The sequence below is a fragment of the Equus asinus genome, chromosome 12, assembly GCF_041296235.1.
Source record: "Equus asinus isolate D_3611 breed Donkey chromosome 12, EquAss-T2T_v2, whole genome shotgun sequence".
Taxonomy (NCBI): Eukaryota; Metazoa; Chordata; class Mammalia; order Perissodactyla; family Equidae; genus Equus; species Equus asinus.
The window spans coordinates 47,395,663-47,422,606 of NC_091801.1; the positions used below are offsets into that span (position 1 = coordinate 47,395,663).

The 26,944-nt window shown below is 35.8% G+C and overlaps 1 protein-coding gene and 1 long non-coding RNA gene across 18 annotated transcripts in view; one reads left to right on the forward strand and one right to left on the reverse strand.

Moving 5' to 3' along the window:
• Positions 1 to 6,937: 6,937 nt before the first annotated feature.
• On the reverse strand, positions 6,938 to 16,233 carry LOC106827001 (uncharacterized). Of its 3 annotated transcripts, none has more exons than XR_011493290.1 (4): positions 16,014 to 16,233; positions 15,386 to 15,583; positions 13,428 to 13,621; positions 6,940 to 7,213 (listed from the first exon to the last, which is right to left on the reverse strand). It is a non-coding gene; the product is annotated as an uncharacterized lncRNA (long non-coding RNA). The 3 variants fall into 3 exon arrangements; XR_011493291.1 differs by lacking the exon at positions 13,428 to 13,621 and adding an exon at positions 7,295 to 7,394 and having other exon boundaries at positions 6,944 to 7,213; positions 16,014 to 16,221; XR_011493292.1 differs by lacking the exon at positions 13,428 to 13,621 and having other exon boundaries at positions 6,938 to 7,213; positions 16,014 to 16,221.
• Positions 16,234 to 16,274: 41 nt separating this feature from the next.
• The window catches only part of VPS13B (vacuolar protein sorting 13 homolog B), a 781,052-nt gene continuing 770,382 nt past the window's right edge, over positions 16,275 to 26,944 (forward strand). For 10 of the 15 annotated variants that reach the window (XR_011493286.1, XR_011493288.1, XM_044743909.2 and 7 more), the window contains exons 1-2: positions 16,275 to 16,543; positions 16,986 to 17,164. Coding sequence is in view for 12 of the 15 variants with exons in the window: in XM_044743909.2 (XP_044599844.2) it covers positions 17,018 to 17,164 (147 nt within the window). In the remaining 3 variants the exon portion in view is untranslated. Of the gene's footprint in view, positions 16,877 to 16,985; positions 17,165 to 26,944 lie in introns of all 15 variants that reach the window. The other 5 variants (XM_070481390.1, XM_044743904.2, XR_011493289.1 and 2 more) reach the window with 5 other exon arrangements.

A 26,944-nucleotide genomic window follows, 5' to 3' on the forward strand; every position in this document is an offset into this window, starting at 1 on the left:
TGTTTTCAGTTGTTTTAGGTATCTACCTAGGAGGGGAATTGCTCAATCATATGGTAATTCCTTGTTTAATTTTTTGAAAAAGTTGCCATACTGTTTTCCACAGTAGTTGCACTATATTGCATTCCCACCAGCAATGTACAAGTGTTCCAATTTCTCCATATACTCATCAATATTTGTTATTTTACTTTTAAAAATTATAGCTATCCTAATTGTTGTGAAGTGGTATCTCCTTATGGTTTTGATTTGCCTTTTCCTTACAATTAATGATGTTGAGCATTTTTTCATGTGCTTATTGGCCATTTGTATATCTTCTTTGGAGAAATGTCTATTCAAGTCCTTTGCCCATTTTTAAATTGGGTTGTTTATCTTTTTGCTGTTGAGTTGTAAGCATTCTTTCTGTATTCTGGGTGCTAAATCGTTATCAGATATATGATTTGCAAATATCTGCCCCTATCCTCTGGGTTGTCTTTCAATTTCCTCGATAGTGTTCCTTTATGCACAAAAATTTTAAATTTTAATGAAGTGCCATTTATGTATTTCTCTTTTTTTACCTGTGTTTCTTGTGTCATATTTAAGAAACCATTGTTAAATCCAAGGCCATGTAGATTTGTTTCTGTTTTCTTCTAGGATTTTTATCCTTTAGCTCTTAAATTTAAATCTTTGATCCATTCTGAGCTAATTTTTGTACATGGTTTGAGATAGGGGTCTAACTCCAATTATTTGCATGGGGATATCCAGTTTTCTCAGCATGATTTGTTGAAAAGACTATTCTTTCCCCATTGAGTAGTCTTGGCATTCTTGCCAAAAATCAATTAACCATAGATGTGGAAGTTTACTTCTGGGCTCTTGATTCTATTTCCTTCGTCTGTATGTCTTCCTTATGCCAGTACCACACTGTTTTGATTACTGTAGCTTTATAACATATTTTGAAATCAGGAAGTGAGAGCCCTCCAACTTTGTTCTTTTTCAAGATTGTTTTGGCCATTATGGGTACCTTGAAATTCCATACAAATTTTAGGATGGACTTTTCCATTCCTGCAAAAATGCCATTGAGATTTTGATAGGTATTATATTGAATTTGTATATTGCTTTGGGTGGTTTTGTCATCTTAACAATATTAATAATATTAACGATATTAAGTCTTCCCATTCATGAACACCTGCTTTTGCTGTTTTGCAGGGAAGTAATTATTATATATTCTTGATCAATTGATCCTTGAATCAATGTATAATATTCATCTTTGTCTCTTGTACCAGTTTTGACTTAAAGTCTATTTTGTCTGAGATTAGTATAGCCATTCAAACTCTCTTTTAATTTGCATGGAATATCTTTTTCCATTTTTCACTTTTAACCTATTTGTGTCTGTGGATCTAAAGTGAGTCTCTTATAGAAAGCAAATAGTTGGATTGTGCTTTTTTTAAAACCCATTCTGCAAATCCTTGTCTTTTAATTTGTGAATTTAATCCACTTACATTTAAGGTGGTTACTGATAAAGATGGTCTTTCTTCCGTCATTTTGCTATTTGTTTCTTTAATGTCATATATGTTTTGATCTTCAATTTCTTTAATACTGCCTTCATGTGTGTTTAATTGATTTTTTTATTGTATTTTCTGACTCTCTTCCTTTATTTATTTATTTTTTGGTGAGGAAGATTGCCACTGAACTAACATCTATGCCAATCTTCCTCTATTTTGTATGTGGGACACCACCTCAGCTTGACTTGATGAATGGTGTGCAGGTCCATGCCCAGGATCCAAACCGGCAAACCCTGAGCTGCCAAAGCAGAGTGCATGACCTTACCACTGCACCATCAGGCCGACCCCCCTTCCATTTTTTTTTTAAAGATTGGCACCTGAGCTAACAACTGTTGCCAATCTTTTTTTTTTTCCTGCTTTATCTCCCCAAATCTCCCTGGTATGTAGTTGTATATCTTAGTTGCAGGTCCTTCTAGTTGTGGCATGTGGGACGCCACCTCAACATGGCCTGATGAGCAGTGCCATGTCCACACCCAGGATCTGAACTGATGAAACCCTGGGCCGCTGCAGCGGAGTGTGTGAACTTAACCACTCGGCCATGGGGCCAGCCCCCCTCCATTTTTTTAAAGTCTATTTTTTGGTTACTTTTTTAGCAGTTATCCTGGAGATTACAGTTAACATTTTAAATTTATAACAATCTGGTTTGAATTTATACCAATTTAGCTTCAAAAGCACATAGAAACTCTGCTACTATACATCTTTGTCTTCCCATTTTATGTTGTGAATATTAAAAAAATCATATCTTTATACATTATTGTCCATTAACATATATTTATAAATATTGTTTTATACATTTGTCATTTAAATCACATAAGAAATAAAAAAAGAGTTACAAACCAAAAATACCATAATATTAGCTTTTACATTTATCTATGTAGTTACCTCTCCTGGCATTCTTTCTTTCTGTATATGGCTTTGAGTTATTGTTTAATGTCCTTTCATTTCATCCTGAAGGAGTCCTTTCAGCATTTCTTGTAGGGCTGGTTTACTAGCAACAAACTCCCTCAGCTTTTGTTTATCTGGGAATGTCTTAATTCCTCCATTTTTGAAGACTAGTTTTGCCAGATATAAAATTTTTGGTTGGCAATGTTTTTCCTTTGAGCACTTTAAATACGTCATCTCACTGCCTTCTGGCCACCATGGTTTATGGTGAGAAATAGACTGTTAATCTTCTTGAGGAGCCCTTGTACATGTCAAGTCACTTTTCTCCTGCTGCTTGCTGAGTCTCTCTTTGTTTTTTGACAGTTTTATTATAATGTGTCCTGGTGTGAATCTCTTCGACTTTATCCTACTTATAGATTGTTGAGCTTCTTGGATGTGTGGATTCATGTATTTCATTAAATTTGAGAAGTTTTTGGCCATGATTTCTTCAAATATTTTTTATGCCCCTTTCTCTCTCTTCTTCTGGGACTCCCACAATAATGAGGTACTTAATGTGTCCCACAATATGTCCCCTTTGGCTCTGTTGATTTTTTTCATTCTTTTTTTCTTTCTGCACCTCAGACCAGATAATTTCAATTGTCTTATATTCAAGTTTGCAGATCTTTATTCTGCCTATTCAAGTCTGCTCTTGAACTCCACTAGTGAATTTTATCTATTGTACTTTTAGCTCCAGAATTTCTAATTGGTTTCTTTTTATAATTTCTCTCTATTGATATTCTCTATTTATTCATATATTGTTCTCCTGCTTTTCTTCAGTTCTTTGCCCATTATATCTTTTAGCTCTCTAAGTATATTTAAGACAGTTGATTTAAAGTCTTTGCCTAGTATGTCCAGTGTCTGTGCTTCCTCAGGGATGGTTTCTGTCACTTTTTTCCTTTGAATGGGCCATACTTAACTGTTTCTTTGTATACCTTAGTATTTTTTGTGAAAAACTGAACATTTTGAATATTATTAACTCTGGAAATCATATTCTCCCTTTCCCCAGAGTTTTTTGTTGTTGCTTGTTGAGGGCTGTAGTCATCCATTTGTCTAGTGACTTTCCCATACTGTTTTTGCAAAGACCGTATTTCTTATTTGTGTATGGTTACCTAAGTCTCTGTTGCATTATCTCATTGGTCAGCCAGTCCTTACAGAGATTTCCTTAAGTGCCTGGAGCCAAAAAGAAAAAAACATAGTCTATTTTTGCAGATTGGCTGTGAGCAGAGGCAATCCTTCAATTCTTGGACGGCCCACCTATGATTCTGCCTTAGCTTTCACTTCCTGCTTGTGCAAACCTAAAGATCAGCCAGAGGTGCAAGCTTAGGGTCTACTCAGGTCTTTTCTTAGCATGCATCAGGCTCTGGGCATGCACATTGCATATATCAGTACTTCATTACTTTTATTGGTATACTACATTTTATTTATCCATCCATCAGTGGATGGACATTTGGATTGCTTTCACTTTTTGGCTCTTATGAGTAATGTTACTACGACATTGTGGATACTTTCTAGGCTAGTATATATAGATCTAACTCATTTCTATTTTAAAAACAGACATATTTATATATAACTGATATACTATGAACTGCATATATTTAAAATTTAAAATTTGAGTTTTGAAATATATATAAATCTATGAATTTATATCCATAATTAAGAAAACAAATATTTTCATCACCTTCAAAAGTTTCCACTTGCCCTTTTGTAATCCCATTCAACTCTACAACCTGGTCTGCCTGCACCCACTGATCTGGTTTCTGTCACTAAATGTTAGTTCTCATTTTCTAGAATTTTATATCAGTGGAATAACACAATAGTTCTCTTTTTGTCTGGTTTCTTTCGCTCAGCATAATTATTTTGATTTTCTCTCATGTTGTTGCATGTATCAGCAGTTCCTTACTTTATTGCTGAGTAGTATTCCATTATATGTCTATATCACATCTTGTTTATCCATTTACCTGTTGATGGATATTTGGATTTTTTGTCCTACCTTTTTAGCTATTACGAATGACCCTGTTTCAGTATTTTTGTACAAATCTTTTTGTGGACTTATCCTTTCATTTCTCTTTGTTAAATGTCTAGGAGTAGAATGCTTGGGTTGTATGGTAGGTGTATGTTTAACTTTTTTAGGAAACTGCCAAATTGTTTCCAACAATGAAAAACAATAGCCATTCCAACAATAGACAATTGTTATATCATTTTACATTCCTACTAGCAGTGTTTGAGAGTTCTATCCTACATCCTTACCAACATTTGGTATGATCAGTCTTTTTAATTTTAGCCATTTTAGTGTGTGTATAGTGGTATCTCATTGTAGTTTTATACTGCATTTTACTAATGATTAATGATGTTGAGCATCTTTTCATGTGCTAATTTGCTATCCATAATCTTCTTTGGTGAAGTACATGTTCAAATCTTTTGCCCATTTTTAAATTGGTTTTTGTTTTTCATTATTTAATTATTGTTTTGGTGAGGAAGTTTTGCCCTGAGCTAACATTCATTGCCAATCTTCCTTTTTCTTTTGCTTGCAGAAGATTAGCCCTGAGCTAACATCTGTGCCAATCTTCCTCCATTTTGTTTGTGGGATGCCTCCACAGCATGGGTGATGAGCAGAGCAAGTCCACACCTGGGATCCAAACCTGTGAATCTGGGCTGCTGAAGCCAAGAGCACAGACCTTTAACCACTCAGCCATGGGGCCAGCTCCTGTTTTTCATTATTATTGAGACTGAGGGGTGGGAGTTCTCAATATATTCTGGATAAAACTCCTTTGTAGGATACATGTATTAAAAGTATTTCAGTTTGTGGTTGCATTTACATTTTCTTAGCAGTGTCTTTATTAAATTAAAAGTTTCCATGTAGACAAAGAAGGAAACTTTCATATGGCCATAGTTCATGTGGAAGACTTGCAAGTTTTAGTTGATCGTATTCTTAATACAAGTTAAGGGTGTGATGTAGCTAATGAACTCTGGCTTCATTTATGAATAGATTTTGTAGATAATGAGAAGTAATAATCTTATGGTACTTGTACTGATCATATCACCGTATTACTTTCAATTCTAGGGACTAAATGTTAAGTGGAACATTGTCAATCTTAAGTGCATTCAGAGGAAGTAGATTAGGATAGTAAGAGACTGAGAAAGGAAGAGTGAAGAACTTGAGATAGTCTAGAAATGAAAGGACTAAATGCAGATAGAAGTTTTCAAAAATTTGAAGGTCTTGCAGAGTAAGAGAATAATAGTTAAGAGCATGGGATGTGTATTCAGAGAGACATAGATTCAAACACTGGCTATTCCTCTTAACAGCTATGTGGTATTAGGCATGGTACTCAAAGGCTGTCTAAGTTTTCTCACTAAAATTCACAGTACATGTTAAATACTCAACAAATAACATTATTATTAAGCTCACTATGTGACAATAGTGATATTATGAATTATTTATTACATAACAACTTCTAGTGCTTTATGGGATAATTGGGATATTCATTATATTAAGCCATCCTGAACAAAAATGGCACTTTATTTGGAAGGTGCATAAATGTATTAGTTATCTATTGTGTAAGAAATTGCCTCCAAATCTAGCAGTATAAAATAATAAATATTTATTCTCTCATGATTTCTCCTATGGTTTAGGAATCCAGGAGCAGCTTAGCTGGCTGGTTCTGGCTCAGGGTCTCTCATGAGGTTGCAGTTAAAATGTCAGCCAGGGCCTGCTGTCATCTTAAGGCTGACTGTTGACAGATAAGCCCAGTCCCTTCCTTGCTGTTGACAGAAGGTCTGTTTCTTGCCATGTGGACTTTTCCCTAGTGTAGCTTGAGTATTCTCTTGCCATGGCAGCTGGCTTCTCTTAGAGAGAATAACCCAAGTGAAAGAGGATGGAAGAAGTCACAATGCCTTTTATGTCATATTTCAGATGTCGCACATTGTCCCTTTTGCCTCCTTGCTTTTTTTTTAAAAGTGAGTCACTAAATACAACCCATACTCAAAGGGAGGGGAATTAGGCTCCACCTTTTAAAAGGGGTACTATTAAAGAATTTGTGGACATATTTTAAAACCACTGCAACCAACAAAGAAATCTGCACAGAAGATTTTAAGAATGTTTCTGATGTTGCTGACTTAGGAAAGAAAAGTTTTCAGCCCTCATCCCCCTAACCAGGTTTCTGGTTTCCTATAAAATTATCACACCAAATCTATTTCCCCTCAGTTTTTTTCCTAAAGTATCGGGTCCACCCCAGGTAAAGAAATGTTTCAATTATTCAGTTATCATAAAATCCTGACCTCATGGAGAGATATCTAGACTCTCTCTGTAAAAGAGTCCCCATTGGGTTTCTGTCTTAAGTCTTTTGGCCATTCAAGATAAGGATCTTAATTCATGTTCTTCTGCTAGCTCAGGGTTAATCTTCATGTTACGTGAAGAATATCTCCCCTGCCAATCTGACCTGGTGTATTAGTTTCCTGTGGCTGCTGTAACAAATTACTACAAACTGGGTGGCTTAAAACAACAAAATTTATTCTCCTGTAGTTTTGGAGGCCAGAATTCTGAAATCAAGGCGTCAGCAGGGCTGCAGTCCCTCTGGAGGCTGTAGAGGAGGAATCAGTTTCTGCCTCTTCCAGCTTCTGGAGGCTCTTGGCATTTCTTGACTCATAGCTGCATCACTCCAGTCTCTGCCTCTGTGGTCACACTGCCTCCTCCTTTTCTGTCTGTTATCTTCCTTCGTCTCACTCTTATAAGAACACTTGTCACTGGATTTAGGGTCCACCTAGAAAATCCAGGAGAGGCTCTTCCTCTGAAAATTCTTAATCACATATTTTGCCATTTAAGGTAGTTTTCAATCTTTTACCTTATAAGGTAATAGCCACAGGTTCTCTGGATTAGGATGTGGCCTTATCTTTCGCTGGGGCACAATTCAGCCCACTATTTAGTATCACTATTAATATAGCCTGGGAAAATAGGAGAACAAAAAGATCCTTAAGATACCCCCTAAAATATGACTAAAACTTTCTGTCTTTAAAACTTACCATAAATGATTAAGATAATAAAATGTCTATAAATACATAAATGACTTCTTGGAAAAAGTGGGATTTATGATTCCTTGAAGGTGTGATACAAAGTTGAGAAATATTGGTCTAATTGATTAATTTTTTGTTATCAAGTATTTTGTACATATATAAAAACACAAAGCACCTATTTACCCACCACCTAACTCTATCAAATATTAATATTTTGCCTTATTTTATAAGAAATAAAACATTACAGATATAGTTGAAGTACCCTGTATTCCCTTCCTCTGTTTTATTCTTTTATTTCTTCTTCTTCAGAGATAATTACTATCCTGAATTTGGTGTTTATCTTTGTCATGAAAGTATTTAATACTATTGCTAAATATATATGTGGCTATCACAATATATAGCATTTCTTGGAATGGCATATAATATGTACATATGTATATGCATGTACAATCATGTGCCACATAATGACATTTCAGTCAATGATGGACTGCATATATGACGGTGGTCCTATAACATTAGTACCGTATACCCTAGGTATGTAGTAGGCTGTACCATCTAGGTTTGTGTAAGTACACTCTATGATGTTTGCATAACAATGAAATCTCCTAACAACGCATTTCTCAGAATGTATCCCTGTTATTAAGTGATGCTTGTGGGTGTGTGTATATATATATATGTGTATATATATATATGTGTATATATATACACACACACTATATATATATATGATATGCTATATTTACTCTGTTACTTATTTTTTCTCAATATTATGTTTTTCAGATTTATTAATGTTGGTAAATGTGTAACTTTGTTGAGTGTTTTTTCAGACGGTGAATTGCAAACCATTAGTAGCTCATAGTGTCAATTTGGTAGGTCGTGAACTACTTTAGAAAAAAAAAGAAAAAGAATAACAGAGAAAATAGAATATATCACATGTACTCAATTTAAGTATAGTTTTGTGAGGGATCTCTCTCTCTATGAATATCGAGCCATGGTATAAACTATATTTCTAACTGTCGGTAAAACATTTGAAAGTCATAGTTCTAACTCATTCAGTTTTATTACTATAACATTTCATTATATGAATACACCACAGTTTAACCATTTCTCCTGTTGATATTTCAATTGTTTCTACTGTTTTATTCCCACAAACAATGCTGCAAAATACTGTTAAACATGTCTCCTTGTGCACATATGCGGGACTTTATACTTATGAGTGGAATTGCTAGAGTATATTTATCTTCAACTACGCTTGATATTGCTAGATTCCTCTCCATGTGGAGTTTTCACTACCAGTATACTAGTTCCAATCATTCCATATCATTGACATCACACATTAAAAATGTTTTTAATCTGATGGGTAAGAAATAGCAAGTCGTTGTTTTAAATTGCATTCCTCTAAATATTAGTGAAGAATGTTTTCTTGTGATTGTTAGATATTTGGGTTCCCTCTCTTATGAACTGCCCATTTTTCTATTGGATTGTCTTTAACTCATTAATTTATAGTTCATTATAAAATCCGTGTTCTAACCTTTTGTCAACTAAGATATATCGCAAATATTTTCACCCAGTCTGTGGCTTGTATTTTACTTCAGCATGTTCTTTGATAAACAACTTCTTTAATTTTAATGTATAAGACTTATTAAACTTTTCCTTTATAGTTTGTCCTCTTTATGTATTTTTGTCTTATTTAAAAAATCCTTTCTGTCTAAGGAATAACAATTTTTCTCCTATAAATTTTCTATAAATTAAAAAATTCTCGTTCTCACTTTTAGTTTTTAATCCAACTGGAATTTATTTTTGTAGTGGTTGTGAACAGAGGTAGATTCACCAGGAACCTAATCAAGTTTAAGCGGCAGGGACCAGTACTTTCACAAACCATTTCTAAGGCCTTGGGAGAAGCCCAAGTAATGTGTTCAATATGGGTTGTATGTTTTTATAAAATTTTGCAAATGTAAAATGTTTTGTTTTTCTTAAATAGGTATCCTCAAATTATAAATTTCAGGCCCTATAAAACTTGGATTCCTTCCTAGGTCTGAGGTAGGAATCTAATTTTAATTTTCTTCCATATGGATATTAATTGTCCCAGTGCTAATTATTGATATATGCAAACCCTTTCCCACTGATTTGTAATGCTACTTCTGTCATATATTAAGATTCCATAAATGAGGAGGTTTATTTCTGGGCTCTCTATTCAGTCCCATTGGTGTACCTGCCTATCCCTCCAATTTATTTTTATCTAGTAGAGGCTTGTAGGACTGTTTCTGTCTCCAGATGGGGTCTTAAACCAGGGCATTCCACTTGTGTTAGCATCCATTTATTTTAGTGAGAATTACAAAAAAGGAGGTCCTGATTTCCTTTGAAAGACTTAAGTCAATGGAAAAAGTACATTGTTTTGCAGTTGGGTAGAAGTTAAACTCTGCCTAGTTCTCCTAGTCTGACATTCTGGAGAATCACAGCACTTTAGTAGGAGGTAACGTTAGAAATTATCTGTAGCTGGTAACTCCCCTCTTGGGCCTTGACTGATTTTCTCACATAGTTCTAAATGATTTTTTTCATGTCCCACCGCACTTTGTACATATTTCACTCAATCACACAATATTTTAATTAGTCATTTATATCTGTGATCCCAAGGAAACTGAGCTTCTTCCATGTAGGAAGCTTCTTCCATGTAGAAAGAAGCTGTTTAGCATGGTGTATACCACATAGTGGGCACTCAAAAAGTGTCTGATTTAATGAATAAATTCAGAATACGAAACTAATATATTTAAATAACTTTTAGCAACCATAATTATTATTGATATCCTACCAATTGGACTTCTTACAACTACGCTGTGCCCAGCTTTCATAGTGAGATAACACCTTTATGACTTTACAGAGACTTATTTACAGTTAACTCTGAGGCTACATTAAAAATCTTTATGTGCTGTAACTCTTTAGGAAGCTAGTCAGTGTTTCGTGCAGCTCCTTTATATGTATTACTCTAAACACAGAAAACTTCCTTTGTTGTTCTATTATTATAGTAATTAATGGTTTTTTCTTTTCTGTTTCTTTTTTCCTTCTCAAAAGGGGGAAAATGGAGACTTGAAGTCATAAGCATTGGGTTGATTAGCTGTGACTATAGGTCATACTTAACCTTAACCTTCACTTAACCTTTCCATGTCTGAGCTTCCTCATCTTGCCATACCTTTTGTCATAAAAGATATGAGGTATAACATGTAAAGAGTATTCAATGAGTAATTCAGTGATCGTCTAGCTAAGTTCTATTAAAATTTAATCAATAAAATTTTAAAATTTAATCAAAGAATGATAATATAATGAGTAAACCAAGTTACAATTTCAATGTTCCTAATATAACAAAGTTGAATAGATTAAGTTCAGCTCATGTCTATTATCTATTTACCTATGTGTTAGTTAAATTAACACTTCCTGCTGTAACAGATAAACCCCTGAATCTCAATGATGTAAACAGTTTGTTTTTCAATCATGCAAAATTCTAAAGGATATTACTAATCAGCAGTTTGTGTTCCTCCAGGCAGTAATTCAAAGACTCAGTCTCCTATTTCTTTGTCCTTGGCATCCCCTTGGACCTTGGAGTCCTCTGTTGCATTCTATTTCTCTAGCTTGGTGATGGGGGAAAGAGTAAGGCTGTTGTGTGGAAGCCTTTTATGAGCCAGGCCTGTAACTAAATCACATCTATCCACATTCAGGTGGTCAGAATGCAGTTACTTGACAATCCCTGACTGTCAGAGAACCTGAATAATAATTTAACCATGTTCACAAGAAGAAAAGGAAAACAGATTTATTGAATAATTGTTAAAGTCAATCACTGCCACAAACTATTAAGAAACACACGATACACAAGGTGCTAGGAATACAAGTCCCTGTATTTGAAGATGTCACATACACTACACATTAATAAAAAAATAAATTAAAGGAGTCTTTCTCTAGCTTCATCAATCTTTTAAACACCACTCAAGTATCTACAAACTTCACCTGAGACTTTTGGTTTCTGGTCTAGTATATAAGTAGCTTGGAAGTTGCCACTCTGTCTTAACAACAAGTAAAAAGCTGAACAAACTGAAATATCAGCTCTTCTTAAGTCCATCAGAGAAGTGAGATCACAGGGCAAAACACTGCTCCCCAAATTGGAGAGACAGGTGAAAAAAGAGAATCACAACTTACCACAGCAGAAACCCATGAGCAGAAATCTCCTAGGAACCAATGTCAGGGTAGGAAAACATAAATTTTTAACTGACAAATTGCTGAAGGCTCAGTGTGGACAAGTCTGAGAGTTAAAAACTCCAGGGGGACCCAGGCAGAGGGAGTTCCCCATATTTTTGTGAGTTTTATTTCTAGGACCTTTACTAGGTCCTCACAGTGAATACCAGAGAAAGATTCCCTTGTGTTTCTGGAAGAGGGAGAGGAAAAGGAGCCATTTTGAAATAATCAGAGTAATTTGTTCTTCTTAACAAGACCTGTCCTTAAGAGAAGGTATTTTACCAGAGCCTAATCTACCTTGGGGAGGAGAAATACACAAGTCCAACTCCCTTTGGCCTTCCACAAGGGGGAAAGGAATATCCAACTCCACGCCCCTCTATTGTGGATCAGAAAACAAGACCCAACTGTATGTTGTCTATAAGAAACCCATTTTAAATATATAGATACATATAGATTAAAAGTAAATGGATGGATGGGGCCGGCCCAATGGTGTAGTGGTTAAGTTTGCGCACTCCACTTCAGTGGCCTGGGGTTCACAGGTTCGGATCCTGGGTGTGGACCTCCACATTGCTTATCAAGCCATGCTGTGGCAGGCGTCCCATATATAAAATGGAGGAGGATAGCCACAGATGTTAGCTCAGGACCAATCTTTCTCAGCAAAAACGAGGACTGGCAGTGGATGTTAGCTCAGGGCTAACCTTCCTCACCAGAAAAAAAAAGTAAATGAATGGAGAAAAATATACCATGCTAACACTAACCAAAGAAAGTAGGAGCAGCTATATTAATTTCAGACAGAGCAGACTTCAAAGCAAGGAAAATTACCAGGATAAAAAAGGGCATTACATAATGATAAAGTAGTCAATTCTCTGAGAAGACAACAAATCTTAATGCGTATACACACCTAACAATAAAACAGTAAACTATATAAGGCAAAAACTAATAGAACTGCTAGGAGAAACAGATGCATATAAATATAGTCAATTGATCTTTGATAAAGAAAAAAGGGCAATACAATGGAGCAAAGATAATCTTTTCAACAAATGGTGCTGAGTAACTGGACATCCACATGCAAAAAAAAAAAAAAAAACTAATCTAGGCACAAACCTTAGACCCTTCACAAAAATTAACTCAAAATGCATTATAGACCTAAATGTAAAACACAAAATGATAAAACTCCTAGAAGATAACAGGAGAAAACCTAGATGACCTTGGTTAGGGTGAAGACTTTTTTTAGATACAAAAGACATGATCTATGAAAAAACAATTGATAAGCTGGACTTCATTAAAATTAAAAACTTCTGCTTTGCAAAAGACAATCTCAAGAGAATGAGAAGACAAACTAGACTAAGAGAAAATATTTGCAAAACACACATCTGATAAAACACTTTTATACAAAACATACAAAGAACTCAGCACTCAACAGTAAGAAAATGAACAACCTGATTATAATATGGGCAAAACATGTGAATAGACAACATACCAAAGAAGATAGACAGCTGGCAAGTAAGTATATGAAAAGATGTTCAACGTCATATGTCATTAGAGAATTGCAAATTAAAACAACAATGAGATACTAGTACAAATCTATTAGAATGGCCAAAATCTGGAACACTGACAACACAAAATGCTGGCAAGGATAAGGAGCAAAAGGAACTCTCCTTCATTGCTTGTGGCAATGCAAAATGGTACAGCCATTTTGGAAGACAGTTTGGTGGTTTGCTACAAAACTACACATTCTCTTACCTTAAGATTCAGCAGTTGCGCTCCTTGGTATTTACCCAAATGAGATGAAAATTTATGTCCATACAAAAACCTGCACGTGGATATTTATAGCAGCTTTATTTATAATTGTCCAAACTTGGAATCAACCAAGATGTCCGTCAAATAGGTGAATGGACAAACTGTGGTACATCCATAGAATGGAATTTTATTCAGTGCTAAAAAGAAAAGAACTATCAATCCATGAAAAGACATGGAGGAAACTTAAGTGCATATTACTAAGTGAAAGAAGCCAATTTCAAAAGGCTATACACCATGTGATTCCAACTCTATGACATTCTGCAAAAGGCAAAACTATGGAGACAGTAAAAAGTTCAGTAGTTGCCAGAGGGTGGAGGTAGGGAAGGAGGGATGAATATGCATAGAAGATATTTAGGGCAGTGACACGATTCTGTATATGGTGGATGTATGTCATTACGTATTTGTCAAAATCCACAGAATGTACAACACCAAGAGTGAACCCTAATGTAAACTATGGGCTTTGGGTGATAATGATGTGTTAATGTAGGTTCATCAATAATAATACATGTGCCACTGTGGTGGGAGATGTTAATAATGGGGAAGGGTGTGTGTGTGTGTGTGTGTGTGTGGAGACAGAGTTTATGGGAACTCTGCACTTTCAGCTCAATTTTGCTGTGAACCTACACTGCTCTAAATAAACTTTATTAACAAAGAAAAGCAAAAAACTTCACCTGACTCTGAAGAACTATTGCCTATATAACCAACCTGTCTCAAAGACTCCTTGAGAAGGTTAAAATTGTTTTTTGGGGGGTAAAAATCTTATAATAAAAAGACATATAAAAGTAGGAGATTTGGAAAAGGCCACTCATTTGACATTAAAAAAACCATAAGCAATGAATGAAACAGTGAAAAGGAATTAAATTTATCTTGACTGCTTATAGAACAGGGCACAAAAGAACACACTAAAAATCACTATTTTTTGACTCTTAAAACCAAACAAACCAGTGCCAAAATAATTTTCCTAAGGCAGAAATTTGGCAATTGTTTTGTCAGCTCCACAAGAAAAATGGCATACTAGAGCAAAAAATGTTTAGCATTCTATGATTATTTTGTTTATAAATCATAGTAAAAAATCTGTTTATTTTAGATATCTGCCTAATTTATCTTAATACACTGTTCTTATTAAATTGCCACACAAATAAGACTAGGCCCTTTTTCTTTTTCTAGAAAAATAGCAAGACTAGGGGCTCCTGTTCTAGACCACCTAAAGCTTTCATACAATTAGAGGAATCATTCTCTTACATGAATTAAATCTTCTGAGTCATAGCTTCAACCTGTTTGCTTTTCCGATGAAGCAGATAACTAAGAAATTACTTAATTTACTTGGGCAATTTAGTAGATTTTCATAACACCCAAATTACTTGGTTTATTCATTAAGGCTTTTTTTGTGAGGGGACAGTTGCTCTGATTTAGCAATAAGCTGCTTCTCTCTTTTTTATTTTTTATTCATTTTTATTCTTTTTGGTGAGGAAGATTCTTCCTGAGCTAACATCCATTGCCAATCTTCTTTTTTTTACTTGAGGAAGATTAGCCCTGAGCTAACATCTGTGCCAATCCTCTTCTATTTTTTCTATGTAGGATGCTTCCATAGCATGGCCAATGAGTGGAGTGAATCCGTGCCAGGGATCTGAACCCGTGAACCCGGCCTCCAAACTAGAACGCGGGAAACCTTACCTTGCCCCTGCTTCTGTTTCTTTGTTTTTGCGGGGGTGGGGATGTGGGGGTGGGGGGAGGGCATTTAGTTATTGTTTTCATTACCGAAATAAATCTAAACACCTTGGCATCCTCACTTATGCTTCTTTTCTATCACATTTTCTAAAACTCTTTCAAGAAATCATGACTTGAATTCCAGGAAAGAGGTTTAGGAATTTATGAAGCATTTTCAATTAAATGCAACTTACTCCGTGAGTGAGCATTTTAATAGCTTCACAAGGAAAGTCTATTTTCAAAACGAAGTAGTAGGTGTTTTCTTCAGAGGTTACCAAAAATAAGAGATACTGGTCAAAAATTAGGCAGCATGTCCTATGCTATTCCTTTAAACCCAGTGTATATTTTCCCGAAATTAGGAGCTTGAGTTTCTTGACTTTGGTTGCAATTTACTAAAAGAAAAGGAAATATTTTATACATTAATGTCAGCCTAAGAAAACCAACACTGACTCTTAAAACTCTAAATTCATTCCTTAGCAGCTATTTTTCACTTTGTCTCTAGGAGTGTCATTTCCTTCTTCCAATATACCTGTCGCTTTTCTGAAATCCCCTATCAGACTGTAATCCAATGGTTCTCCACCATCTTCTCTTTCACCATTCCTTCCCCATTTGGCATCAGTATACTTGGGAATACTTAACCACTGCTTCGCCAAAGTAAAATAACGCGAGAGGCTGACCACAAGTTTGGTCAAAACGCATCCCCCTAAAAGACACATGCTAATCCCTTCAATTTCTCTTTCCACATTCAGCCTTCCTCCAGCAAGCGAACCTCGGATCTAAATCTAAAGTCTGCCCCCTGCTCCCACCCCTCGCTTCTCCTACCTGCCGCCTTATTGCTATTGCCCGGCCCACTGAACCCAAGTTCCGCTTTCCAGGCCTTCCATTTCCCAAGAAAAACAATAACCACTTGTTTTTCAGGCGTTTAAATATTAGGACCTTCTTTCTTCCTCCTCATTGCACCTGGGGCCCTCGGTGCTTTCCACCCGACTGGACCTTTCTCCACCCGCAGGCACTCTCTCTCCACAGCGCCACTTCCGGATCTGCGGTGTCCCCACTTTACCGGTCCGCCCACCTCTCCGAGGCACTTCCTAGAGCTTTGTCCTAACTACCGGTGGGGTCGAGCGGAGACGCAGGCTAGCCAGGCCTAAGAGGTCTCCTCCTAGATCTAAGGGGCCCCGAGTGGCTTCTCCAGCCGCAGAACTCCTTGCTGTGGAGTCGAGTGGTGGCGGTGGAGGGACAGTTTGTTTTGAGCACCGAGTGAGGCGCACCCGGAAGTGTACAGGAGCTGCGCCGCTGCTTGGGGCGGGGGCCAGGTACCCGGAGGTGGAGGGGACGCCACGGTACTCTTTGGCGTGAGTGTCAGTCGAAGATGCAGTACGGCGGGAGGCGGGAGCCGGGAGCCGGCCTGCTTCTGATTCTGGTTTTATGGTGGTAGATCCGGCTGGGTTCTGGGAGGCGAGGGCCTCGTGGGGCGGCTAGGCTGGTGAAGGGGTGAGGTGGCCAGAGGGGAGCCCGCTCGCTTCATTCTCCCACTCCAGGGGACCCGCTGTCTTCAGATCACCACCTCTTCCTCCCACTCGTAGCCAGGCGAGTTGAGGGGAGTTGTACTAGGAGAAAGTCGTATCTGGAGCTGAGAATCCGCTTGAGTTTTCTGTGCTTCTGGGAGGAGGCGAGCGGCCGCTTTGGTGGGGACTGTTGCTTTTCCGCCTCTTCAACCCCTCCTGAGAAATGTTTTTTCCTTCGCTGCACCACCGACTCAATTACTTCTAATATTTCTATCTTTACCCCCTTCAGCTTCTGACTTTGACTCCTCTGCGCCTTAAAAGATGCTGGAGTCGTATGTTACTCCAATTTTAATGAGCTACGTGAATCGCTACATCAAGAACTTAAAGCCATCAGATCTACAGCTTTCACTATGGGGTGGAGACGTGGTTCTCAGCAAGCTCGAGTTAAAGTTGGATGTGCTGGAACAGGTAAGCTGCGTAGCTGTCACTGGAAACATTTTCAGCTTGTTTAGAAGTAATCTGTTGTTTCCTACACTTTGACTTTATGCTTTAAAAACCTAGTTTTTCTGCTAACGTATTTTGGGCTACCCTGAAACTAGAGACCTTTCTTCACAGAATTTTGTTATGGTTTGTTACTAGTTTGTTAGAATCGGCTTCCCAAAAGTTGTCTCAACAGATAGAAAAACAATTTCGTTGTTGTCAGAATTGTTCAGCCTATTTACTCAATTCTTAAGTATTACCGAATATGCTAATTTACATTGCTAAGATTCTCTATTATGCTGGAAAATATTACATTGCCGTTCTCCTCTTTAGCGAATGGAGGAGTCCGAAAGAGAGCAAGGTCAGATCTTGAGGAAAGTTCTGACTCTTAGGAAAGATTGGCATTGCCCATGGCGTCCTGAGTGCTGAGTAGACACAGATTGGTGAATGCCAACAAGATTGAAAACTTTTCTTAATCACTTCTTTTGAGTTTCTTTTCTTTCTTTTAACATGAGAATGGTCTGATACAAATGAACTGTAACTTCAAAGTTCATATACTTGTTAATTCATTTAGTACATTTATTATTAACATATGCCAGGCAACTCTGTAAGGCTTGAGGATACAAAAATTATCTTTGGAAACTCAGAAGAGTCAGAGACCAAACTGCTTTTTAGCAGATAAGGTAAGACTTAATCTGATGGTGAGAGTTATCAATAATCTTTAGTTATATTCCACTGGTTCCTCTATTGAATAATAGTTAACACTTAGTTACTACTAAGAAATAATAACTCTTGGATCCTCCCCCTTCCTCTCTCCAAGGTTAATTATCTTAATATTTTCATTTTTTTTAATGAGCACAAATCTTAAGTATACAGCTCAATTTTTATATATGTATACACCTGTGAAACCACTATCCAGATTAAGAAACAGAATATTTCCTGTACCCCAAATGGCTTCCCTGTGCCCCCTTTGTAATGGGTACCTCACCCCTAACACAAGTGACTGCTGTTCTGACTTATGTCAACATAGGTAAATTTTACCTGTTCTTTAACCTTAAATAAATTGGAATAAATTGTGTCTGGCTTCTTTCGTTCAACATTATGGCTGAGATTAACCCATGTTGTTGCATGAGGGGTGGTTTGTTCTTTGTATTGCCTTGTAGTGTTCCATTGTATAAAGATTCACAATTTAGTTATTTATTTTCCTAAATATACATTTGATGTACATTTGGATTGTTTCTACTTTTGGCTATTACGAAGAAAGCTCTTATGAATATTCTTAAACATGTATTTTGGTGGACATAGGTATTAGGTTCCCTTAGGTGTATTCCTAGGAGGGAGGCATATGTTTACTTTAATGGATACTGCCAAATAATTTTCTGGAGTGGTTGTACCAGTTTACATTCTTACCAACTATATATGAGAGTTCTACTGAAGTGGAGTGCACGAACTTAACCGCTATGCCAGTGGACTGGCCCTAGAAGTTCATAATTTTATTGTGGTCCAGTTTATCAATCTTTTCCTTTATGGTTAGTACTTTTTGTATCTTGTTTAAGAAATCTTCGCTTACTCCAAGGACTTAAAGACATTCTCCTGTGTTTTCTTTGAGGTTTTATTCTGTGATTCATCTAAAGTTGATTTTTCTGCACATGTGAAGCAGAATCGAGATTCATTTTTTCCATTGATACTCAGTTGATCCACACCATTTGTTGAACTGCTCTTTGCCTACTGCACTGCAGCAAGTCTTTATTGTAAATCAGGTTGTCATATGCATGTGGTCTATCTGTCTAGTCTTGTGTCACTACTATATTGTCTTTTACGATGCCTCGATATCTCATAGTGTAATTTGTACAACTTTGATCTTTTTTCCTTCAACGTTGTCACAACTATTGTAGGTTCTTTGCACTTCTATGTACATTTTAATTACAGCTTATAAATTTTGGAATTAATTTCTCCAAAAAAGAGAAACCTATTTAATTTTTATTGAGGTTAGATTGAATCCATAGATTAATTTGGGACGAATTAACATATTAATGTATGTTGTGTTGACATAGTATTGAGTTTTTCAACCCATGTATAGGACGTTGCTTTCTGTATTTTTAGGTCTCTAATTTCTCTCATTAGTGATTTGAAGTTTTCAGAGAGGGTTTTTACATATTTATTCATTTTATATCTCTCTTTTTTTTATGTTATAAGCAGCATTATTTATTTGTTAAAAATTTTATTTTCTAATTGTTACCAGTATATAGTAATACAGTTGATTTTAGTATATTGACTTTCCACCCAGTGGTCTCTCTAACTTGTCTAATACTTTTTGGTGGATTCTTTTGGATTGTCTACATACACAATCATGTTATCTACAAATAATGACAATTTTTCATCTTTCTTTCTAGTCCTTGGACCTTTTATTTCTTTTTCTTTTGTTATTGCACCGTGGAGTAGAGATCTTGAGAATAGACATTATATTTTGTTCCCAACTTTCGTGGGACAGCACTCAATATTTTATCATTAAGTATGTTGTTTGCTGTAAATATTCTTTATTGAGTTAAGGAAAGGTTCTTCAATTCGGGGTTTACCAAGAAGTTTGTAAAATCATGAATGGATGTTGAATTTTATCAAATATTACATTTAATGAGTTGATAGTGCATTTTGTTAATGTGGTGAATTATATTCAGTTTTCAGATGGAGTTTGCATTCCTGGAATAAACTCCTCTTATTATTATCCTTTTTATATATGGTTTAGTTTGATTTAAGTTTTTGTTTAGTTCTGTTACATCTATGTTTATAAGTGATACTTGCCTGTGATATTCTTTTCTTATAATGTCTTTATCAGGTTTTGGTTGTCATAGATAAGTTGGCCTCATTACCTTATTTGTGAAGTATATTGTCTTTTTATAATCCCTGGAAGAGTTTGTATAAGATTGGTATTATTAGTTTTCTTTCTTTTTTTTTATTGTGGTAAAATATACATAACATAAAATTTGCCATTTTAACCATTTTTTAAATTGATTTCACATTGGTTTATAACACTATAAATTTCAAGTCTGCATCATATTTTGACTTCTGTATAGACTCGATGGTGTTCACCACCAAAAGTCCAATTTCCATCTGTCACTGAACACATGTGCCCATTTACCCTTTTTGCCCTCCTCCCGCCCCCTTCCCCTCTGGTAACCACCAATCTGGTCTCCATATCTATGTGTTTATCTTGCATGTGGGAGTGAAGTCATACAGTAATTGTCTTTCTCTGTCTGACTTATTTTGCTTAGCCTGATACCCTTAAGGTCTGTCCATGTTGTCACAAATGGCAAGATTTTGTCTTCTTTTTTTTTTTTTTTTTGGTCAGGAAGATTGGCTCTGAGCTAACAGCTGTTGCCAATCTTTCTCTTTTTGCTTGAGGAAGATTGTCCCTGAGCTAACATCTGTGCCAGTCCTCTTCTATTTTTTGTATATAGGACGCCACCACAGCATGACTTGATAAGTGGTATGTAGGTCCGCGCCTGGGATCCAAACCTGCAAACCCTGGGCCCCTGAAGCAGAGTGTTTGAATTTTACCACTACGCCACCAGGCTGGCCCAAGATTTTGTCTTTTTTTATGGCTGAGTAATACCATTGTGTATATATACTACGTCTTTATCCATTCATCTGTTGATGGGCACTTAGGTTGCTTCCAAGTCTTAGGTACTGTGAATAATGCTGCAGTGAACATAAAGGTGTGTATATCTTTTTGTGTTAGTGTTTTCATGTTCTTTGGATAAATACCCAGAAGTGAAATACCTGGATCATATGGTATTTCTATTTTTAATTTTTTGAGGAATCTCCTTACTGTTTTTCATAGTGTCTGTACCAATTTACACCCCCACCAGCAGTGTGAGGGTTCTTTTTTCTCCACATCCTCTCCAGCACTTGTTTTTTCTTATCTTTTTAGCAATAGCATTCTGAAGGGTGTGAAGTGACATCTCATTGTGGTATTGATTTGCGTTTCATTAATAATTAGCAATGTTGAACATCTTTTCATGTGCCTATTCACCATCTGTATATCTTCTTTGGAAAAATGTCTGTTCATATCCTCTGCCCATTATTTGATCCGGTTTTTTTTGTTGTTGAGGTGTATGAGTTCTTTATATCTTTTGAATATTAACTCCTTATTGGATATATGATTTCCAAATATTTTCTCCCAATTGCTACATTGTCTTTTCATTTTGTTGATGGTTTCCTTTGCCTTGCAGAAGCTTTTTAGTTTGATGCAGTCCCATTTCTTTGTTTTTTCTTTTGTTTCCCTTGCCGAGAGAGACCTGATATTCAAAAAGATACTGCTAAGACTGATGTCAGAGAGCTTACTGCCTGTGTTTTCTTTTAGGAGTTTTATGGTTTCAGGTCTTACATTCAAGTCTTTTTTCCATTTTGTGTTAATTTCTGTGTGTGGTTTAAGATAATGGTCTACTTTCATTCTTTTGCAGGTGGCTGTCCAGATTTCCCAGCACCATTTATTGAAGAGACTTTCCTTTCTCTGTTGTATGTTGTATGTTCTTGGCTCCTTTGTCGAAAATTAGCTATGTACCATTTTAACCATATTTTATTGTACAGATCTGTGTCATTGATTACATTTACATTGTTGTGCAGCCATCCCCACCATCCATCTCTGGAACTTTTTCAATTTCCTAAATTGAAACTCTGTATCCATTCAACACAAGCTCCTTATTCTTTCCCCCTCACCCCTGGCAGCCACCATTCTGGTTTAAGTCTCTATGAATTTGACTATTTTAGTATCTTATGTAAGTGGAAACATACGATATTTATTCTTTTGTGACTTTTGTGACTTATTTTACTTAGTACGATGTGTTCAGGGTTCATCCACGTTGTAGCGTGTGTCAGAATTTCCTTCCTTTTTAAGGCTGAATAATATTCCATTGTGTGTATATATCACATTTTGTTTATCCCTTCATCTGTCTATGCACGTTTGGGTTGCTTCCACCCTTTGACCATTGTGAATGATGTGCTGTGTGCATGGGTGTACAAATATCTGTTTGAGTCCTTGCATTCAGTTCTTGGTTATACACCAAAAAGTGGAATTACTAGATTGTATGATACTTCTGTTTAATTTTTTGAGGATTTGCTATATTGTTTTCCACAGAGGCTGCACCGTTTTACATTCCTACCAGCAATGCACAAGAGTTTAATTGCTCTATGTCTTTACCAATACTTGTTATTTTTTGTTTTTTTGATTATTGCCATCCTAATGCATGTGAAATGCTATCTCATTGTGGTTTTAATTTGCTTTTCCCTGATGATTGGTGATGTTGAGCATCTTGTCGTGTGCTTATTGGCCATTTGTTTATTTTCTTTATCTTTGGAGAAATATCTGCTTAAAGTCCTTTGCGTTTTTTTTTCCCTGAGGAAGATTGGCCCCGAGCAAACATCCGTTGCCAATCTTCCTCTTTTTGTATGTGAGCCACTGCCCCAGCATGGCCACTGACAGAGTGGTGTAGGTCTGTGCCCAGGAACTGAACCTGGGCCGCCGAAGTGGAGCGTGCCGAACTTAACCACTAGGCCACCGGGCCTGGTGCAGCTTTGCCCATTTTTTTGATAGGGTTGTTGTTTTAATTATTGAGCCGTGGGAGTTATTTATATATTCTGGATATCAATCCCTTATCAGATATGATTTCTAAATACTTTCTCCCATCGTGGGTTGCCTTTCCACTCTGATGATGTCCTTTGATGAACAAAAGTCTTAAATTTTGGTGAAGTCCAGCCTACCAATTTTTTCTTTTGATACCTGGGCTTTTTGGTGTTAGCTCCAAGAAATCATTGCCAAATCCAATGTCATGAATCTTTTCCCCTATGTTTTCTTCTGGGAGTTTTGTAGTTTTAGCTCTTACATTTAGGTCTTTGATCCATTTTGAGTTAATTTTTGTATATGGCATAAGAATCCAGCTTCATTTGTTTTTGCATGTGGATATCCAGTTTTCCCAACACTGTTTGTTGAAGACTGTCCTTCCCCATTGAATGGTCTTGGCACCCTTCTCGAAAATCAATTCGCTTTAGAAGTGAGGGTTTGTTTTGGGCTCTCAGTACTATTCCATTGGTGTGTATGCCTCTCTTTATGTCAGTATCACATTGTTTTGATTACTGTAATTTTGTAATAAGTTTTGAAATCAGGAAGTGTGAAATTTCCAACTTTCTTTTTTTGTTAGTTTTTTAAATGTTAGGAAAAATTAATTGTGAATTCATGTGGATCAGGAGTTTTCTTAGTTGTAAAGTTTTTAATTCCTGATTTAATTTCTTTAACAGATATAGAACTGTTTGGATTTTTCTTATTTTTTTAGTTTTGGTTAGTTATATTTTTCAAGGAGTTTCTCCATTTCCTCAAAATCAGGGACTAGCAAACAATGGCCTGGGCCTACTTTTATAAATAAAATTTTATTGGAGCACAGCTATCCTCATTTGTTTACATGTTGTCACTGGCTCCTCTTGCAAACTAAAACGGCAGAGTTGAGTAGCTGGCACAGAGGCTAGATGGTTTGCAAAAGCCTCAAATATTTACTGTCTGGCCCTTACTGAAAAAGTTTGCTTGTCCCTGCTCTCAATTGTCATGTTGAAAGCCTAAAGTTGGATTTTTTTGTTCATTTTAAAGTTGACTTATTTTGCTGTGATGTCCTCTTTTCATTGCTGATATTAATTTGTATTTTCTTCATCAATATTACTAGGGTTTTATTAATTTTATTAATATTTGCGAAGAACCGACTTTGTTGAGGTTTTTTTTCTGTTTTTGCTTTCTTTGTCATATGTTTTTGCTCTCATTTTTATCTTTTCTTTCCTTCTACTTTCTTTGAATTTGCTTTGCTGTTTTTTTCTCTAGCTTCCTGAGCTGGAAGCTTAGGTCATTGATTTTATTTTCAACCTTTTTCTGCTCAGATATATGCATTTAATGCTACATTTCTTTAACCACCTGTTTAGCTTTATCATACAGAATTTTATATGTTGTCTTTCCATTATTATTCAGTTTGAAAAATTTTTATTCCCATTTTTATTTCTTTTTTGATCCTTGGGTTATTTAGAAGTGTGTTGCTTAATTTGCAAACATTTGGGGAATTGCTAATTATCTTTGTTAGTGATTTCCAATTTAATTCCATTGTGGTCAGCACATTGTGTGATTTTGATCCATCATAATTTATGACTCAGTATATGGTCTATTTTTGTAAATATTCCATGTGAAATTGATAAAAAATGTGTATTCTTCAGTTGTTGTATTCGTCCATAAATGTCAATTAATTCACATTCGTTAGGAGTCCTTCAAATCTTGTAAACCCAAAGGGATTTTCATTGTTTGTTCCATCAATTAATAAGGGAGGTGTGTTAATGTCTTCAACTATGATTGTGGATTTGTCTACTTTTTCAGTTTTATCAACTTTTGCTTTGTATATCTTGAAATTACTTTATTAAGTACATACAAATTTAATACTGTGATAACTTAATTGTTGAATATACTTAAAATTATTTTGAAATGTGGCCCTCTTTCACTCTAGTGGTTCTTACTGCCTTAAAGTTTTTTAAATTATACCCTTAAAAATTACTTCAGTTGCTCTCTAAAGATTACAAAATGCGTATTTGACTTATTAGAGTCTACCTTAAATTAGTCCTTTACTGTTTCCTGTACAATCTTACTACAGTTTGACCACAAGTGCCCTCCCCCTTCCCAACCTCTTTTTGGTATTGTGGTCCTTGTTTTTGCTTGTTTAGTTTGGGTTAGGCTTTTGTTTAGTTGGTTTTAGTTTGTTTTCTACTGTCTTCAGGTAGGAGCTTGTTTATTGATTTGAGGGATATTTCTTCTTTTCTATTGTAGGGATTTACACTTATAAATTTCTGTAGCTGCATCCCATGAATTTTTCTGTGTTGCATTTTCATTTGCATTGGGTTCAAGTGTTTTCTGATTTTCCTTGTGATGACTGTGTATTTTTGCAGTTGTTGGATAGAGTGGTTTATTAGATGTCAGGTCTCATTGGTTGATAATATTGTTCAGTCTGTAACTTTGTTGGTTTTCTTTATATTGTTCTATTCATTATGATAAGGGAGGTATTAAAGTCTCCATGATTATTGTTGAATTGTCTATTTCTCTTTTCACTTTTATCAATTTTTGATTTATGTATTTTGGGGCTCCGTTGCTGTGCTCATATGTTTTATATTTTCTTCTTCAGTTGACCCTTTTATCATTATAAAGTGTCCTGTGTTATCTTAGTAACATTTTTTTCCTTAAAGTCTATTTTGTCTGATAATAATATAATTACTTCACCTCTCCTAATGGTTACTGTTTGCACGATACTTTTTTTCCTCAGTACACTGTGTTTTTAACTATCTTACCACTTTTTTTTTTTTTTAAAGATTTTATTTTTTCCTTTTTCTCCCCAAAGCCCCCCGGTACATAGTTGTGTATTCTTCGTTGTGGGTTCTTCTAGTTGTGGCATGTGGGACGCTGCCTCAGCGTGGTCTGATGAGCAGTGCCATGTCCGCGCCCAGGATTCGAACTAACGAAACACTGGGCCGCCTGCAGCGGAGCGCGCGAACTTAACCACTCGGCCACGGGGCCAGCCCCTATCTTACCACTTTTGCCTTGTGTTTCTTCAAGCCTAGTACCATACTGTTTGAAAGTTTTACAGGCATGTTATATAGCTTCAACTACCTCTTTCAAATTTCATCTTGTTAATTGTAATTTCAACCTATGACTGGGATAAATTATTTTTAATTGCTGCTTATTTGCGTTGGAGAACAATCATTTGAAAAGCATGTAGAGGAAAATACTCCTGGAAAGTAAGATCATAGAAATTAAAATTCCATCTATGCCTAAAATAGTATCCTATATCTTTTCTCTAAATAACAAGAAAATGTGGTGATTTAAAGTATTTAAGGCAAGAAACTGGATCACATGACTTGCTGGAATCTCATTTTTCTTTTGTTGCTGTAATTGACGTATAACATTATATTAGTTTTAGGTATACAACATGATTTGATATTTGTATACAGTTATGTGCTACATAATGACATTTCAGTCAATGACAAACCACATGTACGAGGGTGGTCCCATAAGATTAGTACCGTATAGCCTAGATGTGTAGTAGGCTATACCATCTAGACTTATATAAGTATACTCTGTGTTGTTTGCACAATGATGAAATTGCCTAACAATGCATTTCTCCGAATGTATCCCTGTTAAGTGACACATGACTGTATATTGTAAAACGATCACCACAGTTAGACATCTGTAACCATACATAGTTAAAAAAATTTGTTTTTGTCTTGTGATGAGAACTTTTAAGATTTACTCTTTTAGCAACTTTCAAATATGCAATACTGTATTATTAACTATAGTCACCATGCTGTACATTACATCCCCATGACTCATGTATTTTATAACTGGAAGTTTGTACCTTTTGACCCCCTTCACCCATTTTGCCCACCCCTCCACCTAATGCCTCTGGCAACTACCAGTCTGTTCTCTGTATCTATACAGAAAAAAGATACATCTTTAAAAATTAAAAAAAAATTTTTTTTAATCTTTTTATTTTTAACTTATTTGTGTTTTTGAATCTAAAGTATGTCTGTTGTAGAGAGCATATAATTGGATCTTGTTAGTTTCTGAAATCTAGTTTGACAGTCTTTACCTTTTGATTGGAGTATTTAATCCATTCACATTTAATGTTTTTATTCTTATGGTTGGATTTCTATTTACCATTTTGGTATTTTCTATGTGTCTCATGTCTTTTTTGTTCCTCT